Source organism: Pinus tabuliformis, chromosome 8, assembly GCF_031772625.1.
Source record: "Pinus tabuliformis cultivar Carrire ecotype Pingquan chromosome 8, CPIR1, whole genome shotgun sequence".
Lineage (NCBI taxonomy): Eukaryota > Viridiplantae > Streptophyta > Pinopsida > Pinales > Pinaceae > Pinus > Pinus tabuliformis.
The window spans coordinates 2,074,233,538-2,074,251,168 of NC_142294.1; the positions used below are offsets into that span (position 1 = coordinate 2,074,233,538).

Consider the following 17,631-nt stretch of genomic DNA (forward strand, 5'->3'; position numbering starts at 1 on the left):
GGGCTCATACAGGGCCACGCAGAGGCAGCGAAGTGTTGCGCAGAGCACCAGAGGGGCCAGGGTAGCTAATGTAGAGGCTCCCAGAGCTAACGCAGGGCCTCCTGGCACTGACACAGGCCAAGAAAGGCTGACACAAGGCCAGCGTGAGACAGAGAGGGGTCGACGCAGTCCAGATTGGGCAGACGCTAGGGTTGCAGAAGTAGTTTTGTGCTGAGGAGCTGCCGGAAGGGTTTTCCAGGGTTTCAGCCAGGAGATTTCTCTCAAACTGTGAGGTATAGCTGCTAAGGAAATTCTTTGTTGGGTAGGCCAATTACAGCACCCAGATTGTACTCTGATATTGCTTAAAAGAAAACCCTCAGATAGCTACACTGGTTTTCCCACATTGGGTTTTTCCGGGGACATTAGTCCAAAAATAATGGTGTCATGTGGTGTGTTTGTTCTTGTTTCTTTTAGTTGTTGATCTGTAATATATTGAGCATGCACTGGTGTTTATTTTCAATATTTACTTTGTAAATAACTTGTTAAAGAAAAATTAACAAGTAGGTAGGAATAAATCAGGAAAAATGCATGAAGGGTTTCTAAATTAAGTAAACTTAGAAACTTCAACAAAGCCTTACCTGGAGTAAGAAAGATGGTCACAGGGATGCCCGACTTTATGAACCATGAAGGAGTTTGTCAGGGTTGTGCAATTGGGAAACATATAAAGGGACCATTCCTTTCTAGTGAAAGCAAGACAACTGATGTTCTTCAATTGGTCCACTCTGACCTATCTAGTGCCCTGCCTGTAACCTCATTGGGAGGATACATATACTATGCAATATGTGTGGATGATTACTCACGCAAAACATGGATCTATTTCTTGCAGATGAAGGATGAAGTGTTCAACTGGTTTCATTCTTTCAAGGCATTGGTGGAAAATCAAACAAGGAAGAAGAACAAGATGTTGAGTACCAACAATGGAACCGAATATGAATCAAATGAATTCAATGATTTTTGCAAAGAGGCTGGCATTAAGAGGGAGACAATTGTTCCATACACTCCTTAGCAGAATGGTGTTGCCGAAAGGTATAATCGAACGATTATGGAAGCCACTCGTGCCATGATCTATGATTAAGGTCTTCCGAAATTCTTGTGCAAAGAAGTTGCCAACATTTTCGTATATGTTCAAAATAGGAGCCCGCATCAAGCTTTGGATTTCAAGACACCCAAGGAAGTCTTCATTGGTAAGAAACCTGATGTTTCTCATTTTAGAATCTTTGGTTGTCCAGTATACTTTAATGTGCCTAAAGAGAAAAGGAATGAGTTGGAAGCTTTTGGGAAGAAAGGTATATTTGTAGACTACAGTGAAAATTCAAAGGCATATAGAATCTATGTACTGGTCAAAGAGATGTGGAAGTAAGCTGAGATGTTACCTTTGATAAAGACAATGCCCTTGGGAAAGCCAAAGATCCCCCCATCCCAAGGAAGGACAATGATGACATTGCCAAGAAACAAGATGAACCTCCAAGGGACGAGCCTATGCCCAATGTTGATGGCCCGATGGATCTTACTAATCCACCTCCTAGGGATTCCTCTACCTCAAGGAAACGACCGCTATGGCTCATAGATACTCTCGAAGATGTTGAGAGACATATTGCTCCAAGAGGGACATTTCGCGAAAGTAAGAAGCCAAATAGGTATCAAGGGTACTTGGCTACCATGAATACTATTATTCAAGTTGAACCTTGCACATTCGAAGAAGTTGTATACACCAAGTATGGAAAGATGCGATGAATGAGGAATATGAATCGATCATGAAGAATGATATCTGGGATGTGGTGCCTAGACCTAAGGACAAGTCCATGGGCACCTCAAAATGGCTTTGCAAAATTAAACATGGAGTTAATGGGAGTGTTGAAAAATAGAAGGCCAAGTTCGTAGCTCGTGGCTTCTCTTGAAAGGAAGGAGTGGACTATGACGAAATATTTGCACCGATCGCCCAATATACCACTATTTGATCTATTATTGCTCTCGCTGCCAATCAAGGATGGAGCCTACATCAAATGGACGTCAAAGCTGCTTTCTTGCATGGCTTGCTTAAGCAGAAAGTCTACTTGGAACAACCTCAGGGTTTTGAAGTACAAGAAAGAAAGACACATGTCTGTCAACTGAAGAAAGCCCTTTATGGGTTGAAGCAAGCCCCTAGGGCTTGGTACAAAAGAATTGATAGCTATCTTATGAAGTTAGGGTTTACAAAACACTATGTTGATCCAAACCTATACTTCAAGGTTGAAAAGGACATGCCTCTTATTTTGGTCCTTTATATTGATGATCTCTTTCTAACCAGTGCAGACCCTCTCCTTTATCAATGCAAGAGGGAGTTGACTTATGAGTTTGAGATGAAGGACCTAGGACTGATGCATTACTTCTTAGGCCTGGAGGTCTGGCAAAAGCAAGGCAAGATTTCCTTTTTCAAGGAAAATACATAGTGAAGTTGCTAGAGAGATGTGGGATGGTGGAATGCAAGTCTGTGTCTACTCCAATGGAACTCAACTTCAAGAAGCTAATGTGGAAGTGTTGTTGGGCTCGAATTGCCAAACCCTTCTGAGTATAGACAACTTATGGGGGCTCTGATGTTCTTGGTAAACTCTCGTCCTGACATATGCTTTGTCGTAAATACTTTGAGTTAATTTATGGTTTAGCCTCATCACATACATTAGGTTGTTGCAAAGAATCTCTTGAGATATCTTCGTGGCATTACCAACTATGGACTAAATTACACTGTCGGAAATTTGAGGATATATGGATATTTTGATGTTGATTGGGTTGGCAGTGTGGTGGACAGAAGGAGAACGTCAAGATGTGGCTTCTATTGGGATCTACTTCAATTTCTTGGATGAGCAAGAAGCATAAATCGGATGCTCTAAGCACTGTCGAGGCTTAATATATTGCAGCTAGTATGGCTTATTGTGAAGTTGTTTGGTTGAAGAAGCTCTTCAATGAGTTATTTGAGCACGTGTTGGATACCATTGTTATCTACTGTGACAATCAGAGTGGGATTCACCTTACAGAGAATGTTGTGTTCCACGACTGCTCCAAGAATATTGATATCAGGTACCACTTTATCAGGGATATGGTACAACGGGGAGCAATAAGGCTCCAACACATCAGGATTGATGAGCAAATTATTGGCATCCTCACGAAGCCCTTGGGGAAGGTCAAGTTCTTAACCTTTCGAGAGAGACTTGGAGACGTGGAAGGACGCTCCCATGAGGGCCTTGCTTTAGTTGGACATTGAGCTAGAGGTGAGTGGTTCACCTTACCCTATAGGTACATTGTGTACAAGGTGAGTGGTTCACCTTCCCCTGTGATACCCCATGATGATATGTGAGAGCAGAGGGTGAGTGGTTCACCTTCTCTTATGGATGCCCCAGCATTCATCCTACCCATGTAGTCCAGGACTCGTGGGAAGTACCTCTCATCTAGCGAATGAGTTGGGAAAAGAGGATAGGGACCATAGCACTACAGATGGATGCATCGTGTACTATTGTACTCCCTACGTCTAAGATGCATGATGTTCAACAACTTGATCTGGCATCAAGTTCGATTAGGGTTCTACCCCTGATTATGTGGACTGACTTTTGTCAGTGGAGAGTGGCAAGGTCTTGTGACTCACTCTCGATCGATTCTTCTTCATTATCTATATCAGTGTTTAGTAGAGTTGAGACGAGATGCAGAGATGGTTCATGATGACAGGATGGCATGATGATCGATGGTCAGATATTGGTCGGTTGAATTCTCCCTAGTTGAGAGGGAGAGTTAAAATTGGCAACAAGGGCCAAATTCCACTTTGGACAACTCATTTGATGGAGATAATTATTGCATTGAATTCCTCTTTTTGAGAGGACCAAAATCAGCCTAAAGATCACTAAATTTGGACAAGGAGAAATGTGTTTTTGAAGTGAAGCCCACACATGTGCAAATTATCAAGGTCAGCCACATCATGTAGGCTCATGAAGTCCAACAGACATGTCTTTTGACCCTCATCGACTCATATAAATAAGAGAGACCTCCACCCTCATTTGGCATCATCATCACACAACACATTCTTCTCTCTCCTCATCTGATTGGTTCGTACACCTCATCGGACAATTGATCTTTTCACACGTGTGGAAGAAAGAAGGACGAATTTCATGAGGCCGAATTTCAGATCTATTGCGGGGTTTGACCAGCATTGACCAAGGGCTATTTGACCTCCTTTGACTGCGATTTTTTGTGGCAAATTTTTTGTTTGGGCAGGGCGTACTGTTTGGCACAAAAACTGAGATTTTTTGGGCACTTTCGCTTGCGTTGACCACAAGCCTATTTGATCGCAGGGTGGACTTTAAGTTGACCAACTTTGACTGCAGATTTGTTGACTGTGTTGTGCTGAATTTGACCAGCAAGGAAGGTCAAATTTGACTGGGTTTGACCGAGCTCTAACAAGGATTGTTTGTTGTTGCGTTGACCATCGCTGACTTCCTGGTTAGCGCTGATTTCACTGTTGTTGACTGAGAGCAGTATTGCAGATTTGACAAAACTGTTTTGGACAGTGATTTAGAAGTCAATTTTGACTTTGACTTTGTATTATTGTACTCTCTCTCCTTGTTGAAAATTTGATATTTATAATAAGAAGAATTGATCAAGGGTTTTCCCCATCTTGGGGTTTTTCCCTGGCATTAGCCAAATATTGTTGTTCTCTTGTCTTGGCTTGTCTTCTATATTGTTTATGTTCCTATCTACAGTCACTGTCAATGTGATTAATAGTTTATGTGATTGTTATTGGAAACTAAGTAGAAATTATCATTGGGCTAATAAAAGGACATTGAAGTAATTGTTTCAAGCAAAGAACATACCATTGTTATCTGAAATTAACACTTCTCATCATTCCCAGACTTATTTTGAACCTCACTACTAATGTAAGGTGAAGACTTTGAATTCAAGAGATTATTGATCTATTTTATTCTTTTTAGGAGGGTATAGCCATGACCAATCATTTGTGCATGCCTTTGGCCCTGTTTCAACTTCTCTTGTAATTTGTTTTTCTATCTTGGGTTACTTTGTTTTTCTATCTTGGGTTTACCATCAATATCACCTGATCTGTTTTTCTTGCAGCTAGCCCAAAAATATTTCCACTTCCTCATGATTGCTTTCTGGTGTGTGCCTTTATCCTCCTATTCAAGTGCTTTTTCTATAATGGAAGTCACGAGTGTGATAGCCACCAAAAGCAACGGGTTGCGCCTAACCAAAATTAGCAAAAGAAAATGCATCTTGTGTCTGAGCAGGATCTGGTGATTGAAGGTCGTTGAACAGGGAAGGACTTGATTGTACAAGGCTTGTTGACTTGCTCAGCGACATCATTGTTGAAGTGTTGCCTGTATTAATCCCAATTGGGGAAAGAAGATGAGACACCACCTGTTGGTGTTGCTGCCATATCTTTTCCCAAAACTGGTCGTTCTCCATTGAGCCTTACCTGAAGACCCTGAGTTTGTGACATCAACCCAATTGCTCACAGGCTGGCAAGGTGAGCCAGCTTTGATACCACTGTAATATTCTAGGGAAATTTAGGGTTTTATTTCTAGCTAGGGTTCCTGTTAACAAACAACAATAGAATCTTTTATGAAAACCAATATAACATGCAATAACAATATAATCCTCTAATAAAAATCACAATGTTCTAGGGCAACCTGCCCACTGTACTGAGTTTGTATTCAACCAACAATCAAATCACTATAGTTTGCAAACCCACAAATTTTAGTAAAAGGGAACTATATCAAATTCAGAGAACCTATCACTAGTTATTGTCTACCATACATAGTCTGGTCTTGCTGCCTCGGGGATGCCATGAAACGTCTCAATGAACCCCACAGACTTTTGTCTCAGAGCTCTTTAAATAGCCTCAAGAAAAGCTTTGGCATCTACTATAGAAGTGGTCTAAAGCCATTGAAACCTGCCTCAAGAAAAAGGGTCGAGCTGCCTCACAAAATTACTGAACTGTCACCGAAAATCTACCTCAGGAAGTGACAAAACTGTGTCTCAGGAGGACCCAAACCATCTCAGAGAAAGACACCAGATTATGCCTCAGGAAAACGAAATTGTCATAGGGAAAGTCCACAGAAACCTAGTTCAGGATATACCCGCAAACTCTGCCTCGGGGAAGTTGAAATGCCTCAGGGCAAAGTCCATCGAACCTTGTCATCTTCCAGATAGGTGAACCCCGTGATTTCCAAATCAAAATAGAAGATAAATGAAGAATTTACTAACTAGGGTGGAATCTTTCACCACCGAAATTAGCAGTGAAAATGGGATCTTAAAACCCTCAGAGCCACAGCTCAAAAAAACAGATGTATTTGATCCAATTTGATGTTAATAATTTGATTCCAAGTATTTCTCTATTTATAGATTCCTTCATGGGCTTCCAAAGTTCCAAATGTGAGGGGTTGTGAATACAGCCCCCCATTTTGGGTTCTTTTGCCCCAACCAACCCAACATTACAAGGCTGCCCCAACATTGGAAAAATTGGGTTTTATCCCCTTTATCAAGACTATAGCCTACGGGGTTAGATATGCTATTTCATCCTTCCATAGGCAATTAATTCATCATGGAAATTATATAGAAGATATTTGATTGTCTCTTTAGGTGATTATGTGATATTATGATTTCTTTTTTAAGGGTAACTTAGCATTTGCAATTAATTTAATCAATTATTGTGGACTATTAGGCCAAAGTTTTAAGGATAAACAATAAAATTATTAGGTGACTTAGATATAATCTCAACCATTGATCTCAAGTGAGGCTTAAGATTTAATCCTAACCATTGATCACTTAAGAGAATAGGGTTGGGGATTTTGGCTTAATGAAATTATAAAATAAGAGAAAGGGAGAGGTGAAGACACACATCATGTTGAGAAAGTGATTTTCTCTAGAGTGAGAGGCTCTATTAGACTAAAGAGAAGAGGGCAGAATTGCAGCAGGGATTTCGGGAGAAAATTTCAGGGAAGCTGAAGCTAGGAGAGAGAGAGGCCAAGTCAGCTAAAGAGGAGAGCCTAAATATCTAGACACCAAATTTCTCAAGTGTGCAAGGGCCATACGAGGGAAAAGAGGGCTGAATTGCTGGTGAGGAAGGCTAAATTTTTCCAGAGGTCGAGTTTCTTCAGTAGTCTCAATTTTCTTGAGGCTGATATTTCCCAGTGGGGCCGAATTCCATGTTCCCAGTAGTTGCATTTTTTTTTGTGTATTCTCTATGGGTCTAAACCCAAAATTTCCTAAGAAATTTAATATGAAGGAAAATTGTGTTGAGCACAAACCTGCTATTGTAAGTGTCATTGATTTGCCTTTTTTACTCCTCCTGCATTTTATTTCTTTAAGTTAAAATACAGGTGATTTTATTTTCCAGCAGTTTTTCAGATTTTATTAAGTAAATAAAATTTCTGGGTATAAAACAATTGTTGAGGTATAAAGAAATCAGATCTGGTATTAGAAAATTAACAAGTGCAGATCTGATCTTTTGTATATACCGTACAGCTGTTAGTTTGACAGCTTGTGGAGGTTTCCTTGTGAACTTGGAATATTTAAAAATGAAAAAATGATTTGACGGGGTAACTATCTGTGTATTGTGTTTATGTTTTCACTGTATATTTTCCAGCTATATGTGTGATTGTTGCAGGTTCAAAAATATTTATTTTTGTGATTAATTAAGTTTGGATCTGATTTACTTAATTGAGGGAAACATAGGACAGCAGTCAACTAGGACGTGAAAATTTACAAATTACAGTATCATTTATTCATCATCAGATCCATAACCAATGCTAGCTAATTTCATTGCACTTAGTTTTTGTGGCCATAAATGTGGTTGTCCTAAAAATCCCTAGCAGTTACAATATCCATCTTCACTCACTTTATCTCAGAAGAATGTACCAAGGAAATAATATGTCAGTATACCATATATTTTAACAAAAGAGTATGTTGTCTCTTCTAACTTGCAATGCAATAACACAAACAAAGGTCCATATAAATATGTATTTAAATTCCAATAAACACAAGCAACACCTACAAACACGACCTATATCTATCATAAACTTGTTCGACATAAAATACAACTACAAAGGACTAACATCAATGTAGCATTTAAGTCATATTAAAAATACCCATATTTCCAGCATTTTTTATGGCTTGATATATGAGCATATCTTCAGATGAGAGGCCCTTAAACCTGGATTCACAAAGAAAAGAGAAACGAAAGAGACCTTCATAAGCTTCCCACATGTTAAATATATGATAATCTAGATTATTAGAGTTTGAAAAATTAATAAAACTAATTATTTTGGATAATATAAATTTTGTTTTAGCAAATCATTATCCTCATATTTGACCAGAATCATCAAGCCATTTTTTGCCCTAAATATATTATGTCATTACTGAAAAAGGAGATTACAGGGATTTCTACTTTGACTTCAGTTTTTACAACTAACAAAAGTGAGAAAAAGAGCAAGTATAGGTCCTACTTATACGATAATATAAATTTTGTTTTAGCAAATCATTATCCTCATATTTGACCAGAATCATCAAGCCATTTTTTGCCCTAAAGATATTATGTCATTACTGAAAAAGGAGATTACAGGGATTTCTACTTTGACTTCAGTTTTTACAACTAACAAAAGTGAGAAAAAGAGCAAGTATAGGTCCTACTTATACAGCCAGCAGATTAGAAACCGGATATGCTTCTACTAGCCCCATACGTTAACAAACAAATTGTCATGTTATTATCAAGATCAGATTTCCAGTAAGTAAGAATATCCATGTCATTCCTTGGCCCGGACGTTATAGTTCTGAAGGAATCTCTCCTTTCCTTGATACCACTAGAAGATCCTCAAAGATGTGACTGCATGCAGTTAGTGTTTAGCACCATTTTCTACCATATTATAAGGTTAAGGGGATGGACCCTTCACTCAAGCCAAAATCATTGGTTAGGCGTGTTATACGTTTTCAATTTCTACCATATTATAAGGTTGAGCAATCCAAGTCTGAAGACTTTGAGCTAGATGATGTTTACGTAGCTCTTGTTGATGATACCATTTCTAATGGTGTTGAATCAATAATGAGTTTTATGAGTGATCATGTTGATCAATGATTTGTAGTTTTGATGTCTATTTTTGCTGCTACTACTACTATTGAGGTTGCAAAGGAGTCTGAAGGGTCCTCAGACTCTGAGCCAGAGGATGCTTATATAGCTCATGGTGATGATCCCATGTCTAGTAGTGGTGATGAGTTTGATCATGATGAGCAGTGAACATGTTGATCACTGATATGTAGATTTGTAGTAGGCCAGTGGCCCCATAGCTTGTAGCATTTTTTTGGACTCTAGAGGCCATTTAGAACCTCATTGATTGTGTATTTTGTTGTTGATATGTATTCCACTCGGTGCCATTTTGATATATTCACCTTTATATGGTATATAGATGAGCAAACTTTGCATATTTTGTCTCTATTGGTTTGGAATCATGGTTTTAAATCTTAAAAAATAGTTTTTTTATTGAAAAAGAATTATTTCATGCATTTTTTTAAAGACCGGTTCATTGAGATCTGACCAGTCCTGGTTTGACCGGTTCTAGTTTGAAACCCGGTTTAATAGGTGGACCAGTCTGGTCACCGGTTCCAGTTTTGAATACTATGGTCTCCAATGCAACTGAATGTCCAATCTGATCACATCAACAAGATCTCAGATTTCTTCTTCTAAGTCTCGGCCTAAATGTAGGTAAGAGACAGCTTCACAACACTAATATGATGACACAAGTATAATACTTCTTTAGGACTCAGCCTAGAGATCTGCCCTCAGCCAGAGATCTTAGACTAGGGTAAGTTCAAACCTTGAACCACTACCTCGGACCAAACCCATAGAGCTCGGACTTATGCCACTGAACTCAGATCCAACATCAGGACTTTGGATCAATAAATGTATCTCAGATCACTCAACGATGAACTTATACTGTCCACAAAATTACAGAACTCGGACAAGGGGTATACTTCGGACCTTCCACAGTAGCCTCAGTGCAAAGAGCAGACTTCGATTTTGTTTTAGAACAAGGATTAGATTTTCAGATCTCTTCAAAAGTAGCCAAAGATCAGACTTCAGATCTCCTCAAGAAATTCGGTGATGTAGCAGACTTTCGGACCTCTTTATACAAGCTACGGACTTCAGATATGTACCTCAGGAACCACAAGCTAATACAGACTGAGAGAGAGAGAGAGGAGACTTCCTTTTTCGCTCAATACTAGCCCTTGTATCCTTCCTTCGAAACCCTCACATAGAAGAGAATAAGACTGATGTGGGTGTAGTCGAATTGCATTCCAAGGAGACCGAATGATGTCTATTTATAGTCACCAAGTGATCCGAATGGGTGCCACACTGGGCCAAGCAAACTTGATCCTTCTTGTAGGCCGACATAGCACTTGTGGAGCCTTCTCAAATTACAAATAAAAATAATAATTCTCTTCATAAAATATATATTTTGACCAAATCAAAGGCATATAGAACATGCTAGAAACAAGAATAATTTTGTTTTTCACCAGTACATTGATAAATGTTTTTATGAAGACCGACCATAGCTACAATTTCAACAGGTTAGACTGCTTCTTATTCACTGAAGCAACTTTATACCAAATATGTTTCTCATAACATCTTGTCTAAAATACTCTATTCATTTTTCATTCGTTTCATCTTATCATGCAACTCTATTCTGCAGAACCATATGCCTTGTGCAGTCCAATAAAATGTCCTTCACAGCAGCACCATTATTGCTCTTTCACAGTTCTGGTAAATATAACTTATCTGTTTCCTTCTCTAACAATTCTTTTAAAACATCCACTCTGCATCCACTAATGGTTGAGAAACTTGACAACTGAACCCCAAAAGAGAAATCAATTCTGAAGCTTTGTTATTTTCAGGAAGTGGGGAATTTCCTGCAGCCATTATATATGTTGCTGGAAGAGAGAATATAACCAGTGCAAACAAGTATTTCACATCTCCCACAAAATAAAAGCATGTGAAAACATAACGAATTACAGCTACAGGCAGGATTAGAATTTGAATTCCAATGTACCCATCAAATTTGAAGGTCATAAAAATTTTATTAAATGTTTTTAAGCATTTTACTGTACTTTTGTAACAGGTAACCCTGATTTCTCACCGTAATTGACGGGAAAATCACCTCGTGGCATGCAATTTGCCCATCAAATTCCATCCATGGCAACAAGGCAATCAAAAACTACAAGTACTTGTGACAAACAACCCAAGAAAAAGAGCTAAAAATTGAATGAAGGGTTTAACTAACATTAAAACCTGAATTTTCCTTAAAAAATTTCATATGGAAATGTCAGAACACTTATTTTTGTGTATTTAAGGCTGTTTCTATGGTAATTCTGTTTTAACGTCAAGTAAGGCTATTTCTAATGTGTTATTGTATGCCAAAATCGCAATTTTGTTGGATATTATGCTTCAGGGAACCTTAGATAGCATTTAGAGCCTGCTATGCTAAACTATCTTAGAGAATGTGCATATCTGATATAGGAAGTCTTTTCTCAAAAAACAATAACCTGATTTTACTTTCAAATTTTAATATATGATAAACTAACCTTACAGATTCTTCTTTCGTCTGTTGCTTGTAAACTATGAAATCACCCTGCTTGAAAACCTGGAGTTGACGCTGTGAACCATATAAAATGTGTTAGATGAATTGAGCTTTGATAGGCTAGTCTACATAGGAAATGAAATGCCAATTGCAATTAAGGGTACCCACTTTTTGAAGGAGGGCATTGATTGCCTGAGCTCTAACATTGAGATCAACATCTTTAAGATTTTCCTCCATGATTTTATCTGTCAATCCCTGCCCATCATTGTTAACCGACATTCTATTCAAATTTTCTTATGAAATTCATGGTCTAAAATTCTGGCAAACTACAGAAGGCACTTTACTTGAACCTAAAGAAGACACAAAATATACAACCAACAATGGGCTTTTACTTACATCAGAGAAAGTACTGAAAAGGTCCAATATTCTATTGATGGTAGTAGCCATTTTTGAAGCTGATGCTGCCATCTCTGAGATCTGATAAACAACAGACTAACTCAGTAAATTCCTACAAAATATGACAACAAATGACTACCAAAGTAGCTCAATGGAACTAAAAGGCACAAGCAGTGAGAATGCAGTGTGGGAGTGTAAAATCAACAACTCCTTGGTCAATATTGAAAACAAAATGATAAAGAGAGCAATTAAATAGACATGTTCCTAAATTGATGCTGTGGTGTTTTCTTTAGCAAAGGTTATTTTTTTCCTTCAAAGAAGCAATCAAAGTTTTATGGTTCAAAACATGAGCCAAAGGAGTATTTGAAAGCAAAAACTACATAACAGTAAGGTCCATTTTAGTCAAATGGGCTATGATATAGTGGTTGAAACTTGAAACGGGGCATTATCACAATTATGACCTTCAAAACTATAATGGGCTTCGAACCCTAGAACAGTATGTGCATTTGCAGTGTCGGATTACCCCACTCTTTGATTTGTGTACATATAAGAAAGACCAAAGAAGGTTAAAACATAGAATATATTGGTTTCTAATAATGTAGTCAATTGCTACAGTGGGGTTGTTCCCCTTTTATTTACCATCTAGGTGGTTGTTCAACTCACTTACCCATATTTCATTCCAATTCATGACCTGATCCATCTACTACATTGGACCGCCACAGTATTACTTGACGAAATAACTAAAAGTGATTAAATGTAGTATTGCTCTCAAAGAGATTCCTTGGGATGAAATTCCGGGTTAGGGTTACAGCAAGGCATATGCATATTTATATTTTATAACAGTATTAGAATGCTTCTTCACTCTATAAAATAGTGTGATGCTCTTTTATTGATTGCACAAGAAGTATAAACAAGAACTCAAACAGAAGTTAATTCCACCAGCAAACACTGTAAAGTAGGTCCAACTCATCAACCAATAACAGGCTTACAGACAATTATTGTAGTGTGGAGGCTTCAGAATTGTAGCTATCCCCCTGTTGCCTCAAAGTCACACCAGCAGACCTTGCTGCTATCCTGTGATGTCAATCTGCCACTGCTGTCTCAATTGGTACCCTAATTTACCCGTAGATTCTTGTTTCAGCCAACCGCAGTCTTAGACCCTTGAACGTAGCCTCCTAAGCCACTAGCTGTCCCGCATTTGCCCTATGCCCACTTGTTGGAGGTTAAACCAGTCTCAAGCAACCTGCTACTCTTCACTACCTAACCCACAGCCTTCCTTCCAGCTCTCACAGCCTCAAGACACTCGGCTCCAGCCTTTGCTGGCCTCAGGAAGTTGGTCTTACACCAGTCACTCCACGGAGTGTTGGTTCCAGCTTCGCTGTAAGTTAATGCCCTGCCACAAGCATCCCACTGCCTTTGCTAACCACAGACAACAACTTGCTACTCTTTGTTCTGTCCCTGCTGCCACAGAAACTAGGTCTTATCCCTTGCAGCCACAGAATTTACAGAATTGAGATATCAGTCCATAATTGCCTTAGGAAAATAGTAACTGCCACAGAAAAGATGATTATCCAACCACAATTCAGTCTTGTAGCAAGAAGAGATAGAGGGATTAGGTAGGGTAGAATCTTTCACCACCTAAACCAATCAGAAAAAAAGGGATCTTAAACCCTCCAAGAGCCTCAGCTCAAAATAAGAAAGATAACAAAACTATGATGCTCAAAATGAATCTCCTCTCTCCTTTTTATAGATTCCTTTTGGGGTTTTTCCCCTCCTAAATTAATTTTGAGTGACTAACAAGTTTTCCTCCATTTGCCCGGAAATAACAATCATTATCAAATAATAGTTCCCCCTTTGCAAATGACTATAGCCTACAGGGTTAAATAGGCTACTACATCCTCCCTTGGGCAGTTTAATTTGAAGAGAACATTATAGTCCCCCCTTCCCGACATTGCTTGTTCTCAAGCAATTGCAAATTAGGGTGTTGCAAGATCTGTTCTAACTGCTTGCACAAATGCAGCCCACTTCTGGGATGGGTCCTGCGCAACATATTTCTGTGCCTCCTCATACGTAATATAGGACCATTTGCACCCAAGTGAGCAACATCAATGCAGTTACAAGCAACTACAAAAGACCAGCCTTGAGATCGAGTCACAAATATGAGAGTCTGACTTACTGTGGAATTTAGTTTCTAGGCATTTCCTTCTCTAGGAATATGGAGACTAAAGATACCCCTCTTCTGCATTTCATCAAGAATTTTGCAAGTTTCTTCTGCCATGTCCAATTTGGAGAGGTGATACCAGATTGCACTGCAAAAATACTTATGTAAAATAGGTTCCCGTTCCAACCATCTCTCTATCAACCCATATGCCACTGATCTCTCAGTACACTTATAAGTTATAAACAATGTGAATTAATGATCTGAATGTTGCTTCAATTGGTAAATGAATCCTCTTCCTCATCTTCTCCAAAACTTGGAAGGCCCCTTCTGGATTTTTGTCCTTGCACAGCCCATTAATCAATATTGTGTATGTGGAAACATTAGGAATTGGACCAACACTCACCGTTTGTTTCAACAGCCTCAGAGCCTCATTTATTATACTAAATCCAGAAACGGAGTTACTAATGGCCATTACCAAACCATTCCAACTTTCTGGTAATGAGCACAAGAATAACAGAGCTCTAACTTCATCATCAAAGTTTACCCCTACAGAACTTAACTGACTTGTAACTGTATTAAAATCACTTAAATGGTTTGCAACAGATCCACCTTCTGACATATTCATATTAAATAACCGTTTCATAAGAAATACCTTGTTTGAGGCCGAGGGTTTTTCATATAGTTTCGACAACGTCTGCATCAAACCCTCTGTCGTGGTTTCCTTTGAAATGTTGAAGGTGACTGACGCAGCAAGGCACAACCGTATTGTTCCGAGTGCCTTTCTATCAAGAAGGTTCCATTCTTCGTCTTTCATACCCGTCGGTATCTTTGTTTTTCCGCCCAATGGTAGGTATAGATCTTTCTGATACAAATAATCTCCCATCTGCATCTTCCACAGCGAGAAGTTTTGGCCGTTAAATTTCTCGACCCTAAACTTACCATCTTCCGCCATTGCTCCCATTCGAACCAGGAACCCTTCTTTCCTGCGAGTTTATCAGCCAAATAGACCTTCGGCTCCGATACGAGTTGTTAGAAAATTATATATATTACGGAGCAATGGAACACATAAAATATTGCAGAAATATAAACACAGAAAACGCACAAAACAAGAGAGACGCAGATATACGTGGTTCACCCAGTTTGGGCTACGTCCACCCCGAACAGCCAGTCCTTCCTTTCTATTATCCAGCAAAATGAAGAGACACAACCTACAGCAAATCCGCTGTAATATCCTATGTTTTCTCTCACAGTCTCACCTCTCTGTTTCTCGCTCACAAAATACACATCTATCACACAGCCTCAAATACAATACCCTCATACAAAGAGAGGGGTTGCCTTCTAGGGCAAAAAACCCTAAACTAAACATAAGTTCTACCGTCAGATCATCCGCCTAATGAACGGCCCAGATTGACTAGAAATTACTATACTTTTACAAGGCAATTTTACAATTGTTTTTAGCTTCGGGGGAGCTGCCCCCGAAACCCCCCACCAGGGGGGGCTCCCAAAGGTCGCAGCCGCCCCCCCCTAGACCCCCCCTGCAGCGAATATTTTACAGGCGGCGTTGCTGCCCCCATTTCGAACTGGGGTCCTATGTGGCGATACCTTTGAATATAGAAGATAATCAGGCTCCACACCCAACAATCTCCCACTTGGAGACTGATTGTAGCAACTCCACCGCTGCTCCATTTGCTGGACAATGACTCCTCTTTGGACCTGGCTGTTTCTCATCTTCATCGTCATCCTTGAAGACCAACTGAAACTGAGCATATTCTCAGTTTCTCCCTGGTTACAAATTTTGTTAGCATATCTGCAGGATTCTGGCTAGTGTGTATCTTTTCCAGCTTCAACTCTCCATCTTCCAACACTGATCGTATGAAATGGTACTTGAGTTGTATGTGTTTAGTCCTGGAATGAAATGCTGAGTTCTTTGCAAAATGAATGGCACTTTGGCTATCACTGTATAACGTGCCCATATCATGCTCCTTACCCAATTCACCCATAAACCTTTGTAACCAAATCATTTCTTTACTAGCCTCTGTAGCAGCAACATACTCTGCTTCTGTTGTTGAAAGTGCAACAACACTTTGGATTTTTGAAATCCAACTGACAGCTGTTCCACCAACAGTAAATACATATCCTGTAGTGCTCCTCCTGTTATCCCTGTCACCTGCCAGATCTGCATCAACATATCCCTGTAGAGAAATGTTTGCACCACCAAAGCATAATGCTTGATTTGTGGTACCTTTCAAATATCTGAGAATCCATTTCACTGCCATCCAATGTTCCTTTCCTGGATTGTTCATGTACCTGCTTACAACTCCCACTGCATGTGCAATATCAGGCCTTGTGCAGACCATTGCATACATTAAGCTTCCAACTACTGATGCATATGAGACTTTAGACATATAATCCATGTCTTCTTGGGTCTTTGGGCACATTTCCTTACTAAGTTTGAAATGGCTAGCAAAAGGTGTACTAACTGGTTTTGCATTGTGCATATTAAATCTTTTCAATACCTTTTGTATGTACTCATTCTGAGACAATGTTAATTTGCGATTTTTCCTGTCTCTAGTGATTCTCATACCAAGGATTTGTTTTGCAGCTTCATTGCAAATGAATTTGCCAATTTTCTTTAGCTGCCATCATTTTGCTTTTTCAGATAAACACAATGATCAGAGTGACATCTAGTATAACCTTGTTCAGACATTAACTTGTCAAATTTTAGATACCACTGCCTTGGAGCCTGTTTTAAGCCATACAAGCTCTTCTTCAACCTGCACACTAGTTTCTCCTTCCCTTTCACCTCATATCCTTGTGGCTACTGCATATATATCTCTTCCTCCAAATCCCCATGGAGAAAGGCTGTCTTTACATCTAACTGCTCAAGATGCAAATCTTCAGCTGCTACAAGACTTAAAATAGTTCTTATTGAAGTCATTTTAACAACAGGAGAAAATATTTCATCAAAATCAATACCTTTCTTCTGTGCAAACCCCTTCACCACAAGTCTAGCTTTGTACCTCTATTTTCCTCCATCTTCCTCCTTCAGCCTGTAAACCCATTTATTCTTCAATGTAGTTTTTCCTGCAGGCAACCTGACTAAATCCCATGTCTGGTTATGCATTAAGGAGTCCATCTCTTCTTCCATGGCTACCTCCCACTTCTTCCTGCTTTCAACCTGCATTGCTTCTTCATAACATTCGGGTTCACCAAAATCAGTCAACAATAAATAATATAATGAAGGAGAGTATTGTTCAGGGGGTCTACTTATCCTGGTAGATCTTCTAACACCACTTTCAGGTGTTTGGGGTGCCTGTTGTTGTTGTGGTGGTTGCTGTTGTTGATTATTATTATTTTCAGGCACCTTTACCTTTTCAGTGATTTCATCAAGAACTGTGTATTCCTTGTTTTCCTTTTCTTGTTTCTTTT

General features: G+C 39.2%; 1 protein-coding gene across 4 annotated transcripts in view; it reads right to left on the reverse strand.

The window, feature by feature from the left end:
- LOC149244803 (uncharacterized) overlaps positions 1 to 17,631 on the reverse strand; it is a 202,111-nt gene that overhangs the window by 140,058 nt on the left and 44,422 nt on the right. For 3 of the 4 annotated variants that reach the window (XM_089375015.1, XM_089375016.1, XM_089375014.1), the window contains exons 2-5: positions 12,042 to 12,122; positions 11,814 to 11,900; positions 11,650 to 11,720; positions 8,166 to 8,230 (exon numbers count right to left, since the gene is read on the reverse strand). In XM_089375015.1, coding sequence (XP_089231141.1) covers positions 8,166 to 8,230; positions 11,650 to 11,720; positions 11,814 to 11,900; positions 12,042 to 12,113 — 295 coding nt within the window. In that variant the 5' untranslated portion in view covers positions 12,114 to 12,122. The remainder of the gene's footprint in view (positions 1 to 8,165; positions 8,231 to 11,649; positions 11,721 to 11,813; positions 11,901 to 12,041; positions 12,123 to 17,631) is intronic. The other variant, XM_089375017.1, reaches the window with a different exon arrangement.